At 47.1% G+C, this 22,739-nt stretch overlaps 1 protein-coding gene across 6 annotated transcripts in view; it reads right to left on the bottom strand.

Moving 5' to 3' along the window:
- The window catches only part of LOC149358468 (uncharacterized), a 54,018-nt gene extending 38,963 nt beyond the window's left edge, over positions 1-15,055 (bottom strand). For 5 of the 6 annotated variants that reach the window (XM_089570535.1, XM_089570536.1, XM_089570537.1 and 2 more), the window contains exons 1-9: positions 14,811-15,055; positions 10,304-10,477; positions 7,947-8,168; positions 5,903-5,987; positions 5,570-5,691; positions 4,752-4,899; positions 3,558-3,681; positions 2,516-2,656; positions 1,071-1,233 (exon numbers count right to left, since the gene is read on the bottom strand). In XM_089570535.1, coding sequence (XP_089426661.1) covers positions 1,071-1,233; positions 2,516-2,656; positions 3,558-3,681; positions 4,752-4,899; positions 5,570-5,691; positions 5,903-5,987; positions 7,947-8,168; positions 10,304-10,465 — 1,167 coding nt within the window. In that variant the 5' untranslated portion in view covers positions 10,466-10,477; positions 14,811-15,055. The remainder of the gene's footprint in view (positions 1-1,070; positions 1,234-2,515; positions 2,657-3,557; positions 3,682-4,751; positions 4,900-5,569; positions 5,692-5,902; positions 5,988-7,946; positions 8,169-10,303; positions 10,478-14,810) is intronic. The other variant, XM_089570540.1, reaches the window with a different exon arrangement.
- Between the last annotated feature and the right edge of the window lie 7,684 nt (positions 15,056-22,739).

The following is a 22,739-nucleotide window of genomic DNA, read 5'->3' as shown; positions in this document are numbered from 1 at the left end:
TTGTTACCAGCAACTACCCCGGAGCAACTGCAACCTAGGTTGCCAGAACAAAGAGTGTTCCAAGTAGTAGCTTTGAACAAAACTTGAATGTAAACAATGCAGTGACTGTCAAGTACAGATTTGTTGCCCACCTTGTTGCAAAAAGCTTCATCTAGGAGTGTGCTAGAACCAGGAGTGATTTCTTTGCTTCAGACGAATTCAGCACTATTCATATCAGTATTGGGTAGGTTTCCCCCGTTCGCTAGTGAACATATCAAATAATATTTTTCGAAACGTGAGTTTGGTAACATGTTTGATATACTCATGCAGAAAGCATTTTTTTTCTGCATTTCTAGCATCATGCGCATTTTAGTGAAAAATGTGATTCGATGACCCTTTCAGTATTAATCTGAAAAATCCTAGTGTTTAGATGTTACAATTTGCAGCCATTAACACACTTTGGTCAAATGTTTAGGGGAACACACTTTATACAAAATTTTGTATATGCCTATAGAAAAAAATTACAATGAGGGAGCGAATTACTCATTGGCATCCACCCAAGCGCAGCCATACGGCTACAAAGGAAAGCTATACAGCTCTCCACAGAAACTTCGTAGTCAAAGGAAAATTTGTCCTGGTACGGGGTTCAGGGTAGTTTATGAACATCAGACCAAAACTGTTCCCACTTTGAGTTATTGATTGATTTGCTCTTAATCTACAATAAGCTTGCCGTACCGGTTAGCTCAGTCGGTAGAGCGACTTCTCCGGTGAAAATCGTTCGAAGTTCGAACCCCAAACCAGGGCAAATTGTTCTTTAACTGTGGAACCTGTATAGCCTTCCTTTGTAGCGATATGGCTGCGCTTAGGTGGATGCCAATGAGTAATTTGCTCCCTTATTACCAATTTACTCCACCCTGGAGGTTTCCCCTAAACATCTGACCAAAAAAACTAATCTAATTTTCTTTCTTGAGGCCTGCAACAACTACATTTCTGTGAAAAATTTTTTTTTCTCCACAGAAATGGCAAGCAGCACCTGAAAGAGCTAAAGCTGCTTCGTGAGCTTCGCAAAGCTGTCGTGACACTGCACTGACCTTGGTGTTGGCCAACAGGTTTTGCAGCTGTGCCAGGTCCTGTGAGCGTTGTTCGAGATCCTGCGCCGATTTTCGGAGCTCGGCCTCAAGCCGACGAGCTTCTCGGGTGGCGTTGTCACCCGCCGCTTCCAATTCCCGAATCTTGACTTCCATGTTACCATTTCTGCAAGAACACGAGAGAGTTCAGTGAATGTACACATGGTCGGTTTCCCATCACCATGATGCAGAGAGACTCAATACAGCAGCTCTAAAGAACTTTAAAAATTCCTAACATGGGTGACAATACCACTGAAGTAAAACAGCTAAGTTCATTCTCAAAACGCTGAATTCACGCAATAAAAACCAGTGGCTTTGTTGAAGCTTACCCGGCAGCGGAAGACATTTACTACTGGCCATTGAAATGGTTCTCGTGTTTTACGCCAAGCTTGTGTGGCACCACAATCGCTACTTTCAATTTTGTACAATTAAGAATAATATTTTTATAAATCTGAACAAAATGTCAAAATACACTTCTTTACAGTCTTAGTACGTTTTTAGTTCATATTAAAGGCCAGTTGCGTTGTCTTGAATGACACTGACTTTAGTACATTTGCTGTCACAGTTTTGTAAAGCTCTGGCAACACTGATGCCTTTGGTGTTTCTGCCTTCTGTGATGGAGAGTATAAAATTAATGCGCTTTAAACCAAACCGATACAATTTTTCAATTATTGTACAGACTAGTGTTTTTACTGCTTGCATTAACGTTTAGGAGAATAATGTTTGCTCATGCTTTTGTACCATCCACGAAAGTGCATATTGGCGCCGCTCGAAGGAATGCCAGCAACACTGGGCAACACTCGAAGGCCCTCGAAATCTCGACAGAGTTCCTCACTGCTCCACTGACTCGATAGGCGTTGAAACCACCCATGTAGCAGCACTCCATGGCCTTTGAGTCGAGAGACTATCGGTTTGAGGGCCTTCGAAATGCCCATGTGACAAGGGTGTTATTTATTATATTAGACGCGTAACCTTCAAGTACATTTGCAAGCCTCAGAGGTCCGCGGTTTTTTGGTGTTTTCATCATCAAGCTTGTACTTGTGAGATTGTCCTGCGGTGCCAATACTTCAGTACTTGCTCTCTTCTACCTTGCCAGAGCTTTGTTTTATGTAAGAGTGGCCTTTTGGGGATTAAGAGCTGGTATTCTATCAATACAAGCCAACTTCAACTTCTCCACAGTGTCCCTTTAATGACGTGTCAGCTGGATGCAACAGCAGATATTTATAAGCACAGCTCACAAGAACGAATGGGTGAGAGACAACAAGCAATGGCCTGTGCTCTATAGTTACTCAGAAAAAGTTTAGGAACTGGCTATTTTGGCAAACTAGAAAAAAAGAAGCGAGCAGCTTGCTTTGTTCCCCCTCACCATATTTTAGGCGTAGTCACAAGGCAAACTTGGAAACACTCACTTGGCTTCCAGGGTCTTTGCGGCCTGCTCCTGGCTTTTGAGGGCACGGTTCAGGTCAGCCAGCTGGCTGGACGACTGCCTTTCCTGCTGCTCCAGGCTGGACACCTGCTTCCGCAAGTCGGCCAACAGAGTTTCCTGGCTCCTGAGAGAAGAGGAGGACGGCCACCTTATTTTACGGATCCTGTTCATGGAATCTCGCTGCCCATTTTTGTTCAATACAAGCAGTCAGACAATGCTAAAGGAACAAGATGAAGAAAAAAGTCTTGCATTATGGTCCGAATAGTCCAGCAGCTTGAAAAATCAGTGAACTTCAAAAAAAATAGCCGTTCTGCGATAGATTGGCTTTGAAGATCGTGAACTTTGCCGGTCCTCGCGTTCCACTTGTAAGCAATAAAAATAGACTGTCTCTGGACCGGTCATGGTTTCGTCATGTCCGCACACCTCATGTCACGATACCGGACAGTGCGACGCGGCCACAGGTCATGTCGCGAACGAATGTACGTGCCGCGCAAAGGAAGAAGTCAGTTTTTCCGTGGACGACGACGCTCGCGAAGGCCAAGAGCCATCGGATGACGCAAGCAGAAGCGAGTGCCTACCAATGCACCCTTCCATCTGCCCCACACGCGGGTGGCATTGTCCAAGCCACATGAGCATTTCATGGGATGCCATGTGTCAACATGCTACTTTCTGCATGCACGTCAGGAAGGAAAGGTCAGAAGCCAAGACACGTGAGGTTCCTCAGCACCTCTTGAAAGCTGAAGAGGCTCACCGAGGCTTAAGAGATTGGGAATCCTTGCTGTAGAAGGTTAGCTTGTGAAGACAGTGCTCTCAGCTACCCTTCCTTCCCACATGGCCGTCGTAATAAAATGGACTACATCACCTGAGACATCAGGAGCAGAGATATTACCAATAACCTAAGCAAAGGCAACTGTTCTCAAGATTAAAGGAAAAAACGGAGCAAAGGGGAGCAGCCTACAAAGTTCGGTCGAGTGCTATCTGCCGCACGACGTTCACTTCAATGTGAAATGCAGAGGGGCACTCACGACAGCTTCGCCTCACTGCGTTCAAGCTGGGCCTTGGTGGCATCGAGGGACTTGGTGGCAGCAGTCAGCTCTTGCTGGAGACGGGCTTGGGTGGTGTTCAGCTCCTTCCGCAGCTGGTCGCTCTCTGGAAGTGTGTGTGGGTGGGTGGGACATTGCACAGAACACAGTTATTTCCAAAAACATGCCTCGAAAGCTGACTAGTCGACATTCTCCACTACTTATCTGCGAGCGTCCCTGAGCAAATCCAATGGGCTAACCCCAAGTTGAATTATTTCGCAAATTAACTGAATAAGCATAACGTTCTCACACCTAAGCATAAGTTAGATTTGTCTGCATTAATAAAAATTTATTTCTCCGGCATGGGCATACCCGCGGACGTACCAAAACTTCGCAGCTGTAAGCCCAGCGGCTCTTTATGACCTTTCTCCACACACTCTGTGCTACAGGTCTCAATGCCTTCAAAAATATGCAAAATATTTATACGGCACATTCACATAGATACATACATGGCAGAGTACAAATTTAAACCAAAATTCCAAGTCTCACGGTGAAGCATAAGAAATAGATGAGGTTCCAGGCAGCTGGGAGCAAGGAGTGGATTTAGACAAAGCAGTTAACTTGAAGAGCTAAAGAATTGCTACAATACAATTGCTACAATACAATTGCTACAATACAATATACCACCTTAAACTGGCACACATCAGATAAAATAATAAAAGGTTTGGTTTGGTTTATGGGGTTTAACGTCCCAAAGCGACTAAGGCTATGAGAGACGCCGTAGTGGAGGGCTCCGGAAATTTCGACCACCTGGGGTTCTTTAACGTGCACTGACATCGCACAGTACACGGGCCTCTAGAATTTCTCCTCCAAAGAAATTCAACCGCCACGGCCGGGTTCGAACCCGCGTCTTTTGGGTCAGCAGCCGAGCACCATAACCACTGAGCCACCGCGGCGGCATAAAATAATAAAAGGGCACAGTAGAACACCCGAGGTGGCTGTGGATGAACATAATAATGCTACAAAATGTCCATGGCCGAGCGCACTTCTGCACGCAGAGTCCTGCGCGCAGTGCAGCCAGGTCTAGTGCCAGCGTCAAGAGTCACTGTGCACGGACCAGTCCTATTGCCACCTGCTACACTGCAGAACCAGCCCGTTGCTGGTTCTGCGTCAGAATACACCTGCCGCTACACTGACCCTGAATTTGCAGCCGCAGTTCTTCCTTGAGCTCGGCTTCCTTGTCGCGGCACCGTTGCTCCAGAGCCTTCCGTGCGGCTTCACTGTTGTGTGCCTGGCACTCCATCTGCTTGTTCAGCTTCTGAGCACGCTGCTCCAGTTCCTGAACCTGTCAGCCAGTGGCGAGGAGGGGCAAAAGATGAGATAATCCACACCAAGTATGCAAACGTGCAGTGGGCCGTGTACAGGAACTGACGCTACAGTAACGAGAAAAAACACAGGCCTACATCTGTGCCAGGGTCTGCTATTCTACAGAGAAAAAGAGTGCCATTCTTTCATGTTGCCGCTGTCCTTCTCGCTTTCACACTTTTGTCTCCATCTTCTCTCTATTCTGCATCTGCGATTGGCCCAATGCTGCCACGTCATCAATCACACTGCTAACGATGATTTTAGTGCAAGCACACTACTTCATGCGATCCTAACCAAGGACCTTGTATGAAGCCTCGAAGCAACTCGGGTAAGTTCAGGTTAGTTTGGAGGAGCGTTGTGCAAGTTGTAGCCAATGAGGAGAAGCTCAGGTAAATTCAGAGGAGCGTCGCGCCACATGTAGCCAGTGGGAGGGTTGCCTTGGCCAAAGCTAGCACAGCAACAGCTCATGCCGAAATAAAATAAATATTGCCATGACTTGGTTTCGAACCCATGGCGACATGAACAAATCAGCTTCTTTGGCCACTGCATGAGAGCACCATGCTATTACCATGCACTATTCGTAACATGTGATCATAGTATAACAACAATTTATTTTTTTTCTTTTCAATTATCAGGAAAGTGCCACCCACCTGACCACGCAGCTGGACATTGTCATTTCTCATCCGGTCCATCTCGTGGTTGCTGCGGTCCAGAGACTGTGCCCGCATGGGGGTGCTCGGCATAGAACTTGGCTGGCTGACATCGTGCCTCTCTGCAAATGTGCCAGGCACACAGTAAGTCAAACGACCTCCAGAACTAGCCTTTCCTACAGTGACCACGAGGAACTTCTGAAATGGCCTCACGCATGCCACTGCTCTAGCCTAGGCATTACAACTTTGCATCAAAATGACACCAGGTCGCCCCGCCACCAGCGTTTGAGCAAACAAAAAGTTTCCGCTTCCCACCCTAAGCTAGTCACCCACCTCTGAGCTTTGCCTCCAGTTCGGCAACCTTGTTCTGGAGTTCCCGATAGCCAGGGGTTGCCGGAGTGTCCCCGTAGCCACACCGCTGTTCAAAATGAAAAATGCACGCCAAAAATCTGTCAGTGATGATTGCACATACAGCACTAACAAATGGACCATAACTCAGGAGCGTAAATTGCTGGGCTAGTTGGTTCACGACTGTTGCACAAACTACTGACTACAAAATAAATGTTATCGTGATCTACAAGTGAACAAGATTATATCATAATTTAATTAGGGTTAATTCGATAGCATTAGGAGGGCCACAAGGATGAAAACTGCCCGGCGGCGGTGGCGGCATATGTGTAAAGCCTCCACCTGCTAGGTCGTGTTCCAAGGAATTGCCCCTCTCCACTACCACATGTCAACAGTCCCCTTCTACCTCCTGCACCTCTTCCCCCCTCCATTTGTAGGGGAAAGAAGGGAGACACTAGAGAAAGAATGACTCAGCAAAAACAAAAATGACTAAGAATAAAATGATTTGGACAACAGCGGGCCTACATGCAAAATGGAAAGCCTGCTGAAGAACTACACGTGCAAAAATGAGGCTTTCAGGAGCTCTTCTTTCTCACACTGCTCAGGAAGAGCAACCCGGGTCTCTCAAACCCCACTGGTTGGCTGCGCTTGAAACAGCCACCTGCCAGTGCAGATTTTTTGGGGCTCGTGTTATTTTAAGAAAACAGTTCCCGCAGGCTCTACTCTGTCCAACTCATTCTTGACAAGTTAAGCGGTCACGCAGGACTTGATTTCTGCACAAATCCACTTCATCATCCCGCTCTGCAGTCACCTCACTCTGGGTGGTTTTGCCAGGCAATGCTGTACATACGCACTAATTGCCGTTCCAATTTTGCAGAAATGTCAAGCTTGTTTTCAGCCATCTCCGAGTTAGTTCACGACCAAAGTCAATAATTACGACCACTAGTTTTACCATTACATATGTGCATGAGAGTTTTGCCAATAACGCTCGTGACTTCATGGTCATCATGTCAAGCAGCGCAGTTTCAGTATCAGTGTTTCGCTGCTCTGCTCCCTAACTTGAAAAACTTTTTTTTTTTGTTGCAGAGAGACTGGACCCTGAGGAATAGAATAAAATCATCAACTCAAAATGTTCGAAGAACCGCCAGGGCTGACCCTTAAAGAGGCCCAGAAACACTATCTTAGTTGACTATTTTGCCTGCTGATCGCATACAGTGAGTTATAATGGTGCTATTAGCCTCGGTAATACCGCATACATTCCATTTTCTAATATTTTAATGTCCTCCCAAAAATAAATTCATGGCTCTGATGGCGTCCCCACACAGTGGCGGGTTTCAGCAGCGGATATGATATCACCTGGCGCGAGCTTGGTGATTGTACAAACAGTAAATATACTGCAAATTGTGTGAATAAATAGAGAAACATTTTGTTACCTGTCTGCATTTTATATTAGATCAACAAAAGCAACTTGTTTGTTTTAGATAAAAGCCCTGCAAAGCAAGTAAAATAAAAATACACCACCAGGGGCTCTGGCATGGAAACGACGCTGTCAGTCTCAGCAAGAACGAGTTAGAGAGCAGGCAACCATGGAGTGAAAACTTCCGCGACGTGCTCTGGCTGGCTGTTTTGATTGGTTGCGCCAGGTGCTGTCATTGGGAGAGCAAAACAGGAGTGGGAAGCCCCTTCAAAATCAAGTTGAGGGCAGCGTTTTGTTTGCTTGTATTTTGAAATTTCTTCATTGAATAGCTCCCGTTCCTGTGCATCGATTCCTGTAATTCTTTTTAGGTCAGCATCTGTGCGACAAAGAATCCACCTGAAGTATAGCCGGTATCCCACCCATGCAGTGTTTCGCAGCCCCTTTAAATGCGACAAATTTGCAGCACTTGAGATGCATTACTGCCAGGAGCCATGCATACAGCTCGCGCTACAAAAAAAAACAAAAAGCTATTTTGCAAAGAACATTCACAAGCAGGGCTTAGATGACCTTCTCTCCACCTCTTTTTGCAAGCGCCATCTGGCAATGTCCCACCTGAAACCTGCTTCGACCAACGGGGGTGCTCGGAAAGGCGGTTTCCAAGTGTGTCTGGCTGGTGGACGCCTTCGGCTGGCCATCCAGCTGCCGGAGCTGTGCCTCCTTTGTTGCCAGCTCCTGCTGCAGCTTGCTGTGCTTGGCGGTCAGCTCAGCCAGCTCACTTTCCAGGGCGCGCATGTCTCGCATGAGCCCACCGCTGGCTCCCTTCTCCTCCTCATTCTGAAACAGTTTACAGTGCCTCTTCACGCCTCCTAGGAAGACTAGGCATCAGAACCAGGCTAGGGCTGCCACTTCAGAAAAAGGAATAGAAACTGCTCTTACCCTTTCTGAAGTAGTGATTTCAAAACCTTACGACTCAAGTTTTATGACAGTCAGGATGAGTTTACCATTATTGAATTTTTTGACGCCAATAAAAAAGCCATGGCATGCACGTGAAAGACATGAGAGCGCAAAACGGGGACACGGACGAGGAAGGGAACAGGACGAGCGCTGCACTTTCAACAGGATTTATTCAGGGAAGAACGTTTAAATTGCCTTTGCCCTTATCCATGCTCTTGATCGCAGACAATCGCCTCTCACAGATACGCATCAAGAAACAGCATTTCACTGTGGCGAAGAACAACTGACGTGTCACTAATACAACTATCACCTCGCTTCTTGATATAGAAGGCTTCCACAAGCTCACGTTCAGTCCTATCTCGGCTTTTCAATAGCACTTCGCAATCATATAGTCGAGGCTTGCAGGCTACACGCTTCTCTTTCGAGCAGGCTTGGCAGTGGTGATAGAAGCGAAGTGATAGTTGTATTAGTGACACGTCAGTTGTTCTTCGCCACAGTGAAATGCTGTTTCTTAATGCCTATCTGTGAGAGGCGATTGTCTGCGATCAAGAGCATGGATAAGAGCAAAGGCTATATAAGCGTTCTTTGAATAAATCCTGTTGAAAGTGCAGCGCTCGTCCTGTTCCCTTCCTCGTCCGTGTCCCCGTTTTGCGCTCTCATGTCTTTCACGAATATGCACCAACAAGCCCAGCTTCAAGTACTTCTTAGCATGGCATGCATTTTAGCAAGTTCCTTGCAGCGGAATTCCTTAGAAGCTTTCCACCAAAAACTTGTGTATCTTATGATGAGAGTGCAAAAAGACTTGTTCTGCATGAAATTAAATGCTATATTGGAACCGGCACACAAAAATGCATGGTCTCAATTGATTTCGTAATTGCGACTTCGTTAATAAAAATTTTCATTTAAGTCCCAAGTACCGCATTAACGCAGCAATGAATTCCAATTTCAAGGTGCTTTTTCCTTCCACAGAAAGTATAAATTTCAGCCACAAATCCATGCGCAAACAAGATATCTCAACACTTCTGTCTTCTAAACTTGTACACTCCAGGCTCATTTCGCAACATCAAGCTCCGCGGCAGATATGTAAAGCCATGCAGAGGTAGAATTGCCAGCTGCGTGGCATCAGGTTACATCATGCCACAGCGTACAGCGACTACGTTCACGAATTGAGCAGTTGGGGCTTGCGCCATTTCATATGTAAGCAGTCCTAAGTCTCTGCCAGCGTTTCTTCCAGGTGCCAATGCATAAATGCACCAGATTTCTGTAGAAATTTTTGCTGATGACATGAAGTTGCCGCCATATATGACAAGTGCCTACATCTTGTACTAGTCAGTTAAAACAACTTTGCCCAAGGCATCTAAAAGCCTACATTCCTAAAATAAAACACAGAGTCACTGGATCACCCAGGCACTCTGCTTCGTTCATGCACCCCATTAAGCATACGCAGTGGGTTTCTTTCAGCCCGCATACCACCCACGAAGTGCACTGAACATACATGAAAGTTTCTTGCTCACACGAAGTCTTTCCTAATCACCAATGACGTCCACAGCCGACGTAATTCGGGGTCGGCAGGAAAGAGGTGAAACAAAAACACAAACCTCGACCTAGCATGCTGAGCATACAAATTGGTGGCAGTTTTTTTCCGTTTTCATTGACTATTGCTGCAGCCCAAGATAAAGTAGTGTTGGTCAGAGGACATTGCAACTTTTGTTATCCCAATGCAATCATGCACTTGTCTGGCCGCTAAGCAGCCAGACATTGCTCCACATGCCGAATTAACAGCCTAGAGGAGGATGGTAACAGTGGGGAGTATTTCTCCCTCTCCTGTCTGCTCCTCGTAGAATGATGTACGTCACAGCGGCCATCATGTTGGCGACCAAGGGTGCAGTGAAGACCTGCAAGCTTTCTAATCCCCCTATTGCGAAATGCTTCATGCACCAATGCAGAAGCCAAGTGCAGTGCTCCAACAAGGTGCCCTTGACATCACACCTGTAAGCCATCTATGGGAAGCGTACCTTGCGCTTTTCTTTGTCAAGCTGCTGCTGCAGGTAGTCAATCTGGGTCTGCTTCTGCTGGCAGTCCTTCTGCAGCCGAGTGACCTGCTGCTCGAAGGCCTCGACCTTGCGAAGCACAACTGGCGTGAGCCCATCTTTCCAGGCTCCCTCTGCCCAGCTCATGTCTCCTCCGGCCTGCAGGACATGTCAACAAATGACGAATAAATTCTGTCATCCAACAAAGCAATATGCTTGAAGAACTGGTCACAGAGATTCCGCTGAAGCTCCACTCGGCACAAAACGATAAGCTGTTCCACAAGAAGAATTAAAATGCAAAAATCTGTCCCAGCATCACCCTTGTGTGTGTGTTTTTTTTTGTGAGTGTGTGCGTGCTACTTCCCCCTCCTTTTTTTTCTTCCGACATTATAGCAGCACCTAACAAGAGGTGCTAAAAACTATTTGCTGAAGGCAAAGATCACACATTGCGATATGACAGGAATATGAACAAAAAAACAAACAATAGTGAACACAGAGCACGTGAAGGAAGGAATGAAGGAAGGAATGAAAGTCAGAGAGAAAGAGGCACTGCAGTGGATGGCTCCAGATTGTTTTGACCACCTGAGGCAAATTTTAACATGCTCTGCCACCACAGATACAGCCATTTTTGTACCTTGCCTCCACCAAAATGCACCCAGCACATCCTGCAACCTCGTGCTCGGCCACCAAATGCCATAGCCACTGAGCCACCACTGTGGGTTACAATAATGCTTCAAATGTACAGTATGCATCATACTTGGAGGGAACACGAGAATGATTAAACCGGCTCTTAACTTGAGAAAAGTAGGTTTCATTGCAATGCAAAGAAAAGGGGGGGGGGGGCTCGAGAGGAGGAGCCTGAAGCGTGCCAAAACTGCATTCTGTGACACCTAACAGCCCATGCCCGCTCGTTCGCCTTTGCCCCTCACAGGCACCTCTGTACCGTCACTCCTGCCTTAAACGCGCCATACGTAGAGCGGAAATGGCGCCAGCTACAGCTTCAATGCTCAAGTAGCTGATGGATGAAGCAGATCACATCACCTTTCACGAAGCAGCAACTTTTAGTAAAGGAGAGGGGGCGTGCAATTATGTTTTCGATGTTTATTCTTGTGCTCCTCGCCGGCGCAACAATCAATTTTCAATGCAAGCGTGCAGAACAAACAGGCCACAAGGCTCCGAATGTAAGGATGGCCAACTGCTACTGGCCACAAAGACTGTTTCTGATACCAAGCCCTTTGCAAAATATGCGGTTACACTCAACATTGACGAAAAAGAAATGTGTGATTTATTTTGCAAGTGAAAGAAAAAGAAAAACCACAATGTTCGGCAACAATTCCATCAGATGTGTGCGCGAGCACAACACTCAGCAAAGCTAATGGCCCGTGAACTTGGCGCCTATGGCACTCACTGGCTGCTGCTGTTCTAGCGTCAACCGGAGTATACCAGACACATCGAGACCGAGAACCTACAGAAATAGCTTGCACCCGACATAAAGGCAGAGAAGAGCCAACGGCGCAAGCAGAGTGCAATGCAATATGCATATGTCAATCGGCACTTTCACTGAAATAAAAAAATACAGGCAAACAAGCAGGCTGCTAAAGCCACAAACAAGTTGTGGATGTTTTGGTAGTCTAGTCCCACAAAATTGCCATCCACGGCGATCCCTTCTGTACGAGATCTGAAGACGCTAGCCGGATATCAAAGCAGCACCTGGTGCCGGTTCTGGACTATGTTCGCGTGCATAAGGTAGCAGTGAGGCTACAGACATGCCTGCGAAGGAAGATTGGTTTGGTTTGGTTTATTGGGGTTTAACGTCCCAAAGCGACTCAGGCTATGAGGGATGCCGTAGTAAAGGGCTCCGGAAATTTCGACCACCTGGGGTTCTTGTAACGTGCACTGACATTGCACAGTACACAGGCCTCTAGAATTTCACCTCCATCAAAATTCGAACCCGCGTCTTTCGGGTCAGCAACCAAGTAGCATAACCACGAAGCCACTGCAGCAGCTGCGAAGGAAGAACAAGCAGCCATGCGCCGTTAGGTGGTGCAGAACTGCAGTTTTGCCAAGTGTTCCCACATCCCATAATATCGTGATCATGACAGCACATCTCTTCCGAACTGCTGTGTATGTCTTTTGCCCTGGAAAATCAACAGCAGATTCCAGTTTTGCAGGCCAGCAACACATCAGTTCCTCTTCAATGTGCTAACATGTCAAGTCCCACTTTATCCCCTCAGCATGATAACTGGCTGGTCATGCCACCAGCCACAACAGCCACGACTGGTGCACTTCGTAACAGGCGCAACCTGACAAGTGAACATGGCTATGAAATGTTCTTTCAAACCTTCCACAGGCTCTTGTCATGTGGCAGAAAACACTAAACAGAAGATTTTTTTTTAGTGTGTTAGCATTAAAAGGCCAACTGTGACGAAAAAGTGTTTGGCAGCGTCCTGTTGTGCACATTTGCCACGACCTGCTGCCTGGCAGAGGGAGAGAGGGAGCCCCTCCTCCTCTCCCTCGTACTGATTTCACCTTTAGCCTACAGTATATTAAAGCGCGCAGTGAGGGAATCGGACCCTTCGCCCAAACGCATAGTTTGGACTCCGGGCCATCAGGGCGTTAGAGGAAATGAGGCTGCGGACGCGGCTGCCCGAGCGCTTACCTACCGGGCACCTCATCCAAGCTCTTCCGGCTCTGAGATTGTGCAACCGCTTCTGCGGTTCAGAGAAATTCTGGACTACTATTGCGAACGCCATCGGCTTTTCCGGTCCCGGCTAAGGGCCGACGTAAAGCTGATGAGCGAACTCTGAGGCGCTTGCAGACCAACACTCTGTTGTGTCCTGCAATAGTGAAACATTTCGACCCCAAAATTGACTGTGGGGAAGTATCCGATACCTTCCACATGGTTTGGGCCTGTCAAAAGAATCCTTCCCTTCCCCCCCAATCCTTCCCCTTCCCGAGAGGCATGGGAGGCAGCCCTGCTCAACTGCTCGGGGCTGGAGTCTCAAAGGGCTCTAGTCCAACGGGCGCGAGTAGCGGCCTTGACCAGCAGGGTCCCGGACTAAGGACTCCACCTATGTAAAGGGCCATTTTTGGTCTGCAAACTCTCCTTTTGTTTATTAAAAAGTTTTCACCAGCACCACCACCACCCTTGATATGGTGGCTAGAAGGGGATAGAGTGTTGTGTACACTTGACACGACCTGCCATCTGACAGAGGGTACCCTCTCCTTCGCTCCTCCCACACACTCCCTCTCCACAACGAGAGCACCTAATGACCGCATAATGATAATTAAGCGTTTCCGTATTTTTATCATGAAGACCAGATCTCACGAAAGCAGCTATGTGGCGCGCCATGGTGTAAGGCTCCAGAGAAATTTTGACCATTTCGAGTTCCTCATTGCGCACAAAAACGTCAGCACAGGTGCATTTTTACATTTCGCCTCCATCAAAACGCGCCCGCCGAGGCCGAACAAGCGGCCTAGCGCTAGTAGCAGAAAGTCACTGATTCATGGTTAACGAGCGCAAAAAGACGAAGAGAAGACGACGACAACACTTCTTCGTCTTTTTGCGCTCGTTAACCATGAATGCGTTCCAATTAGCCCAACTTCTTACGTTAAAGCCACCGAGTCACCCGAACTTTGGAATACTGAAATTCGAGCTCTGTTGAGAGCGCTAAGCATATCGTAACCATCTAGCAGTCTCACACCAAGAAAGTCTGATCCGTAACACCAAGTCAAAACGAGTGCACAAGGGCGAGCAACGAACACAAAGTATGCCCACTCCGATAATTAAGCTAAACAGCGCACATCAGCAAGGTACTGAACCACAGAACTTGTGGGCTATGAATAGTCGTCAAGATTGTAATTGTCTCAAGCAAATGTACGCACGCATATACCAAGTCCACACCCCGCAAATGGGAATGAAATATCAACATTTTGGTTCAAAAACTCGAAATTACCATTGCCATTATACGAACGTGTAATGCCACTGAACCGATTGGCGCTTCCCAGACCTCAAGCTATTAGCAATGATGGCACCGTAAGCACGGAAAGTTTCATACTTTCTCACATGTCGCACTGCTAATTGGTGGCCTCATGAATTACTCAACTAACACTTACTGGCGGGCTAGCTGGTTAACTGAGGTACAAGCATTGTCTGTCCTGTTTGTTTTCAGTTAAAGGCACACTTTATTCAAACTACGTGCTTGCATGCGCTCGCAGCGGCTTGCTCTGTTCATCGGTTAATGCGTGCTTGAAGCGCCTTTGTTTTCTACCACCAGTGTAGTGCACAAAGGTCGTTTGTCAACAATGCTGAAGCCGTTCACTTTGGAAACCTGTCAACTAAGCTCTTTTCCGCAAAGCAGCTCAACTGCTGCTCACAAACTAAGGAAGACTGTACAGAAAATACAATGACATCGTTAGTGTATTGATTTATGGAACGCCGTTAGCATATGCGTTCGAATTACAACCCTATGACAGATAGAAACGTACTCACCTGAGTCAAGTCTCCATGGGCCGGAGTCAAACGCAAAGTACACGACTGGAACTATCACTCGCAGTGCGCACTAGCAATACAACGAGACCTGAATGCCAGAAACGTTACTCAACGAGGTTCATCAACTCAACCACTGTTGCGACTTCGTTGCGACGCGCGGCGGTTTCAGACGCCACAGCCACTACAGCGCCGTTTCCAACGGAAAAGCGTTCGAAACAACGCCTCCTTTATATGGTTCGAAATCACTTCAAAACGCGCAGCCGCTGCAACGTACCAGAACGTAGCTTTGCGATTGGCCAATTGGAATTCGCCGCTCGCCGCTGTGGAGCGCTGAAACACACTTCAAACTTTCATTTTCAGTTTCGGTTTCTGTCATACCATGGGTTCGTACAAGTTGTTCTTCGATCATCGAGATCTTCTGAAGTCTGCCTTCACTGATCATGACATGCTTTTAGCTCCTGTTTTCGGCAGACCCGTGCAAACATAGTCCGGACATGAGCACATGAAGCCAAATCGAAGGATGAACTAGAAGCGAACTTTGGCGAACGCTGAAAGAACTGACGAGCCGCGGACGGAAGCGCGATGTGCAGGCATTCGATAGAAGGGTATTGAATGACGGCAGAGATCAGATTACCAATGCGTTACGGCGATTTCCTCTCCACGTCGCTCGGTAGACGCGCTGCCGGCCGGCGTGGAAATGATCTAAATGCCATGGGTGCGTTTATATGCGCCCCAGCTTGGGAATAAACAGCGGACGAGGAAGAAGCGGGAGTGCGAAAGGAGGAGCTGGAATGTGTGCTGAGAAGAAGGAAGAAGCACGGTTGGCGTGGTGAACTCTGTAGGCGCTGCTTGGGCGTGTTCTCTGGTGCCTGAACGGCGCCGCAGTCGCCTTTGCCGAAAGTAACCATGCAGGCCACAATTGCTTCTAGTCTTGATCGACAAGGGTTCTCCTCACGTTACACTTCCTCCACCCTTGCCACTCTACAACCAGCACTCACACAACCGGTCCATACACCTCTCCACCCTCCACTCTCGCCCTCCGATCCCATCACACACCACCCTACCCCCCGCCCCCCATGCGTTGTCTATACAGACTCGCATGCAGCTCGTGCCTTCCACGAAAGAGCCTACCCGTTCGGCCTTAGATGCCGCCCTCGTAGCATTAAGCCCACGACCGGTGACCCTTCGGTGGATCCCTGGTCACATGGCATTAATTGGCTCACCAGCTAGCTTGCCTGCGAAACTATACACCGGGCGTCGGGGAGCTCATGGACGAGCCCACCGACGGAGCAGGCGGTCAGGGCTTACAAACGCACTGTCGACGAATACTACGCGCAGCAAAAATTGGATTTAGCTGATTTACCACCACCGCACCCCTTATCGATCCGTGAAGCTCGCATTCTTCGCCGAATACAGTTTAATCTCCTACACCAGCCAAACTTTACCTATACCGGTACACTTCCACACCTCGGTGCCCAAACTGTCTACACACATAGGCAGACATAGACCACTGCCTTACGCAGTGCCACGCAGCCTTCCAGACCCCCGCATATCATTTCCCCTCACACCCATGCACTGTGGCCCATCTAGCTCGCCTCCCTGGATCTAAAACTGCAACGCGCCCTCGTCGCCTTGGCCGAGGACCTATTGAACGCCTAACAGAAAAGCTATTTTAATAAAAGTGTCACACCACCACTACCACCACCACCTCATGTTACACAGATTTAGAGCTTACAAAAAGTACTATGCCATATGTGCCTAAGAAATAAACTCCGTTGCCTGGTTACTTTTGGCAAAGACAGTACAGTACAGTTCTGCATCCCCAGGAAAGCGAGATTCAGGAGGGAAGCAAGGGAAGTATGCAGAAAGAGATGTTCCAGATTGCCCGCTGTGGTGCTGCAGCGCCGCCGCGATGTGTTTGTCAGGCGAAAAACCTTGATGAGGCTGACAAGGCTGTTTGACTCGGAACGCAGTAAACTTGCAGATTTGTGTCGTTGACTCGATCGTGAGCGCTTGCTTTTCTGGCTCGTTCTGTACGCGCGACATGGACATCAGAAGTGTGATGTAGTGCGGCGTGGCGCGCCGTGAACTTCACCAGACGTTTCAGCAAAAAAAAAAACTTTGGCTTTCAGTTGGACATCCAAGTTGTAAAATTCCCGAGTCAATTTGGGACGTTAAACCCCCATAAACCATGTAAAATTCCTAGTTCTGCATTGTGGCAGCTTCAACTCCCCGGTTGGAATGCCTGGAACAGTTAAGCGTAAAAATAATCAGGGTTCCAGCTGGAAAACCATTTAAAAACTTTCCGATTCTCTGGAAACAATTGGCAGCTGCAAGCATATGCACTGCACAGAAAGCCACAAGGAGGAAAAGAGAAACTTTTATTGAGAACGCACTAATTATGGGTGGAGTCCTTCAGTCTATGACTCAATTGGACTTGGCCGCCAAACATGCGGTGGCCTACTGAAAATTCGTTGCTGGTTTTCGGGCTCCGAACCGCTGACCTACTCCTCCTGTCACTGCATGAGCATTGGGTATCCTATTCTGAAGATGTATTCGTTCTTTCGGCATGCCCAGACCATGTTTTTTAGATTGGGACATTTGTTGCAAAATTGACACTTATTCTCGTAAATGGTCTTGAGGATTTCGTGCTCGCCGAGCGGTGATCTCATTCAACATTGCCATGGCGATAGTGTTAACAATGGAAACAATAAAGGAGACTAAGCTGCTAATATCTTTATACAAGAACATAATTACCTCGCTTTTGTGCATTTGCTGAGAGCAATATGCAGATTCCAGTAATAAAAAAAAAAAACTCGTGGAGGGATGTAAACATTTCAACTCCAACTTCTATTTCAAAAACGCTGCTGTATCGAGGCCGAAGGTATCTTTGTGTGCATCTTACCCATCTGTGCCAAAGTACAACAGTGAACACCTGGGTATCTTAGTTGTAACCTTTGGAACTTGCCTACTTGCATCCATATACCTAACATTTACCTGCCCTCAGACAGAATTCGCGTCATCAAGTATATGCATGGTCTCACATCAGAGTTATTTAGTTACAATGATGGAATCCATTCAGAACAGGGCCGTCGGCTTTGCATTGCGCAACTATGACTGAAATGCAAGCATCACTGAAATCAAACAAAAATTTCCGCTGCACGTTCTCTTGAAATTTATCACACTATTAGCCTCTTATGTAGCTTTGAAAAATATGTTAATTCTGCCAAACCATCCCTGTTTCCCTCGAAGAGCATGTCTAGAGAGCTTCATAATAAATCCAGGTTCAAGCTTATTTTTTACAACACACATGCTTTTGATTCATCTGCATTGCCTCATGCCATTTCCCTGTCAAATACTTACTGATGCCATAGTCTCCATCCCTGATCGTAAAGTCTTTTGCGAGCCCTTGTGCAAAGAACCCCAGGTGGTCGAAATTTCCGGAGCCCTCCACTACGGCGTCTCTCATAGCCTTAGTCGCTTTGGGACGTTAAACCCCATAAACCAAACTAAACCAAACCAAGCATTATGCTGAATGTTATATTTTTTGCTTTCTTCACCACATGTATTTTTTGGCTGTACAACCCCCCACCCTTGCCCTCTCACTTAAAGCTTCATACAGGAGCCAGTAAGACAGTCTAAATAAATAATTCACAGCTATGTACTGGAAACAGATTTATTGTGTTATTCCTGCTGGAATAACACAATAAATTAAAAGAATCCATGGCTTCCAACTGAAGAGTTGCACGCCATGCTCCAATTATCTATTTGGAAACAAATGAGTGAAGACTGGTTAGGGACCAGGAGGCACCTTTTCAATGTGTTCCACCCATAAGAACTGGCTGGGAGTCTTTTCCTACCAGCGTGTGGCCAATTGGGCAAGTGTTCAATGCTACGAATGGGCCAGCCAGTGTGGTGACCCACTGTGTTTAATTCTCATCTGAGATTGGAGCATATATAATTGGCACCTGAAGAGACAGTTGGATTTACACATCCGAAAAGAAGCCTCCACATGGAATCTGGCAATCCATCTGGGACCTATAGCTATAATTTTACAAACCAAGTGGGAGGCCCAGTTGAACCTTGAAGAGCCCCACTGGGATTCCAGCTCCATTTGGGATGCTTGAAGCCCATTAGAACTCAAATTTTCAATCGAAACCAACTTGTATGCATTGGAACGGCCAATTGGGCCTGTTAGATTTTTTTAATTGGATGTAGACAGGCAGGCATAAACACCTTTCCATGCATTCACGCATCTCTCAGTTGCCTTTCCTTTTACTATGTGGGAAGTGAAGGTGCAAAGCATTTATAGAGCGCATGAAAAAAATGCAAATTATCTTTTCCATACATAAGAGCTCGTGTAATGACGTAGTAATTACCCACTTCACACACCAATTATGATCCAGTGAAGGGAAAATTTTTATATTTTGTTAAGAGCATGCCAAGATAGTGCAGAAAAAATTCCCACCTTTGCCAATGATTAATTACGCAGTCTCTTCTGGATCTTCATGCGTCAACATTGCAAGCACCAATTTAAAGGTCACAATTATACTTCTTTCCACTCATTACTATCATATTAAGTCATTAAGCATATAGGTACATTTCAAGCACATCAAAACGCAAATGCTTGTTAATGAGGCTCTCAATCACTGCATTGTGCTGTCACGAACACCTGAGCCATATAATACACTTCTACACGTAGCAGAGAACCCACAATAATGCGCAAAAGTTGGCGAGCCCTTCCCGGAGACTTTTTCGTGCTCGCAGCCTCCTTCGTTGCTCGCACCTGTGTATACAAGACGAGAGATGGCTATTGGATAAATTCTTTCGGAGGTCAGGCAGCTACCATGGCCGCGGCCAATAATAAGCCGCGTAGCTCATGAGGGTCAGGAAGCTCCGCCCCCGCAGGTGGGGCCGACAGAGGAGCGCCGACCTTCCAGCGTGCAAAAAAGTGACGACAGGAGAGGGAAAGGCACAAAGACACTGAAATTAAAATTTTAACTACCAATAACTCGTCTACAAAGCGCATTAAAAAATTCTTGCTGGACAATATTCGTGAAGCGGGGTGCTTAAACATCCCAGGCATGCCGCAACTTTATTACAGCCCCTTTCAGAGCCCCTTTAAAGGAACCTACACACTCACTGCAACTATACCAGAGCTACCACATAACATGGAGGCATCCAATTTAAAAAAAATTTTCACTTTCATTTTGCATGCCTGGCTTGTTCCTCTACATATCAAGCCAGATATCAATTTTATTGCTTCTACACGTGATCATTACACCTATTGCATAAGAGATGCACTAGTGCTCAGGCCACATCTTCAAATAAAGCTGCTGATTGACAAGCAGGGTCATTGCCACTGAAAAGACAGACTAGGCTTGTACATTCTTTGCAGATGTTCCATACTGTCGCATGATGCTGAATGGGCAGGCAGAAAGCCAAGGAGATGAGAAAGGTTACAATGAGGAATGGGCTCAGAGTTGGGAGTGGGTTACACAGGTATGGAAGATGGGATTGTATAAGGGTTGAAAAGCAATGTCGACTAGTTGAACGAGTTCAGTGGAGGGCCTAGCGCCTTTTTATCATACTGCACCATGAGCTGCAGCCCCATGTACTATGCTGCCCTCTCCTGGCCAGTGTCTTGTCAGTTTATCGACCTCATCCAGGATTGCAAGGCCTGTACAGTCGGGGACAAAGGTCTCTGGACCACATGCTCCGGCAACTAAGCCTATAGCTCTATTATTAGCTGGTGGATGGAGGCCACACTTGTGGAGGTGAAATTCAAAATTCAGTTTTTTCAGCTCCACACGTGTGGCCTCCAGCTGGTGGCTAATAATAGAGCTATGGGCTTCGTTAGTGGAGTACGTGGCCCAGAGACTTGTTTGCGACCGTACATGCACATTTAGTGGCACGCATTCCCAAAAGAGATGCTGTGCATGTGACCGTACATCTCTTCTGGCTAACTCGACACGCAGCCAGGACTTGACGGTTATGAAGACAGCAGTCATACCCGATGTCATGGTCACATCGGTCTGTATGCCTCTTCACAATCAACTGGAGCGCCGATGCCATGTTTGTCACGCACACTCGTAGAACTTGGAACAGCTGAGGCCCGAGACTGTCGGACACGGTTGGCACAGTTCAAAACAAGTTGCCATGGAGAGTCGAGTTCTTAGTCCTACTATTGCCACCTTTAGCCTTGGCGTTTCCCAAACGCAACTGCATCTCCTCTTCTGGGTTGACTCAGTGCAAAGAGGGGTGTGTAATAATGTTAAGCCAGAAAAAGAACGGCGCAATGAGCAAGGTCCATTTGCCCCATTCTCTAGCACCAAGACCAGTGACATCAAGGAATGTTTGAGATGTAGCGGAGCATGCTGTCTCATGCATTCACTCATTGCTTTCCACGCCCTAGTGGCCAGGCGCTTATTCAACTTACACGTCAGTGCCTTCTCAACTTGCATCACTCGGAAAACTGTGCACCTAGGTGGCCGTGAGCTCAACCAGCTGCTGTTGGAATTGGCATACTATGGATACTATAGGGTTGCCTTATGCACTTCGGCTGCTTTCTACTACAGTTTCCTGGGAGCTGGCGAGCAGTCACATTTTCCCAGCTGCTTAATACTGCTGCTGGTTGAAAGCAGCCCCTTGCATATGGCGCATGTGCTACGCTATACTGCCGGTAGCCAAATGTTTTGCTTATCAGGGAAAATCTCACATTTGTGCAGTGCCAATGCTGGCCTGGAAATGTTTCTTGAAAAGCAGTTTGAAGAAAACAGCACCACTTCACTGCTAGCGCCGTTTAGCCACAATACCACGCGAGCCAAGCCCAGCTGCCGAGGGCACTGACCTCGGCTAGGACCAAGGACAGGCACTCTGGCCCTAGCCAAGATCGGGATAGTACAGTACTGGTGCAATGACTGTGCTATCGTCCCCAATTTTGTGGACAACGGCAACTGCGCACTTGCCGTGCTGTCCCCACGATACGGTGCCCAAGCCAGTCTCACGTCACATGAAAATACCCTCCCATACCCAACTACACACTTGCTCAGCTATTACACACTGCAAGACTCAATCTTTAAGTGACAACTGCCTTGTGACTAGAGTTTAATTACCTTCACAATATTTGCTTCATTAAAGGGACAGAGAGCACAAACTGATGTTGGCCTGTACCAATATGGTTTGGTGCTTTTACAAGCTAGTCAAAAAAACCAAAAACCAAAATTCAGGTATCGCTGCTACACCACCATTCATTTCAAAAATGGTGGCAACCTATCTTTTAGAGTGAGAGCTCTCTCTACTCCTCGGGGTACAACTTCTGATTTCGATGTGGATGGTAGCTATGGTAGTATGGCCACGTGATCATACGATTATGACCACTGGGTGCCTGACCTTGATCTTTGACCCTGACATTCGATTTGAGAGTAGGCACCATATCGAGTGACCTTCAATGCCTCACAAGATCAAACCAAACTTAACTGCATGGTGGTATGGCCCAAGTATGGCCCAAGCTATGGTAGTATGACCACATGATCATAGGACCATTCGGTACCTGACCTTTTACTCAAATAGCTAGGTTCATGCCACGTTGAAACCTAGCAAAGAGTAGGTGCCTGTCGGTAAATATTGGAAGAGATTTTCTGGTGCCTGCGGACTTCCATCCCGATGAAAAAAAAAATTTGTGACAGAGTCCAGAGATGGAAAGGGGAGCGGAAGTAGCCAGAATTTTATCTTTGACAGTCTTTTTGGATGAATCACCCCACTGTGCTTATGCACTGCAGAGGAGCCGACTGGCAGCTCAAAACCGTTGGGCTTCAGCTGGTCACATACCTCCAGGCTCGGCCCAGGAATATATCCAGGAATAATTCAACCGTAAGTAAAACAATGCAACCTTATGGGACATTTTTCCTGCTCAGAATTTTCAGCATA

Source organism: Amblyomma mixtum, chromosome 2 (assembly GCF_055824585.1).
Source record: "Amblyomma mixtum isolate Tamu chromosome 2, ASM5582458v1, whole genome shotgun sequence".
In the NCBI taxonomy this organism is placed as follows: domain Eukaryota; kingdom Metazoa; phylum Arthropoda; class Arachnida; order Ixodida; family Ixodidae; genus Amblyomma; species Amblyomma mixtum.
This window is presented reverse-complemented; position numbering and strand designations above follow the sequence as displayed.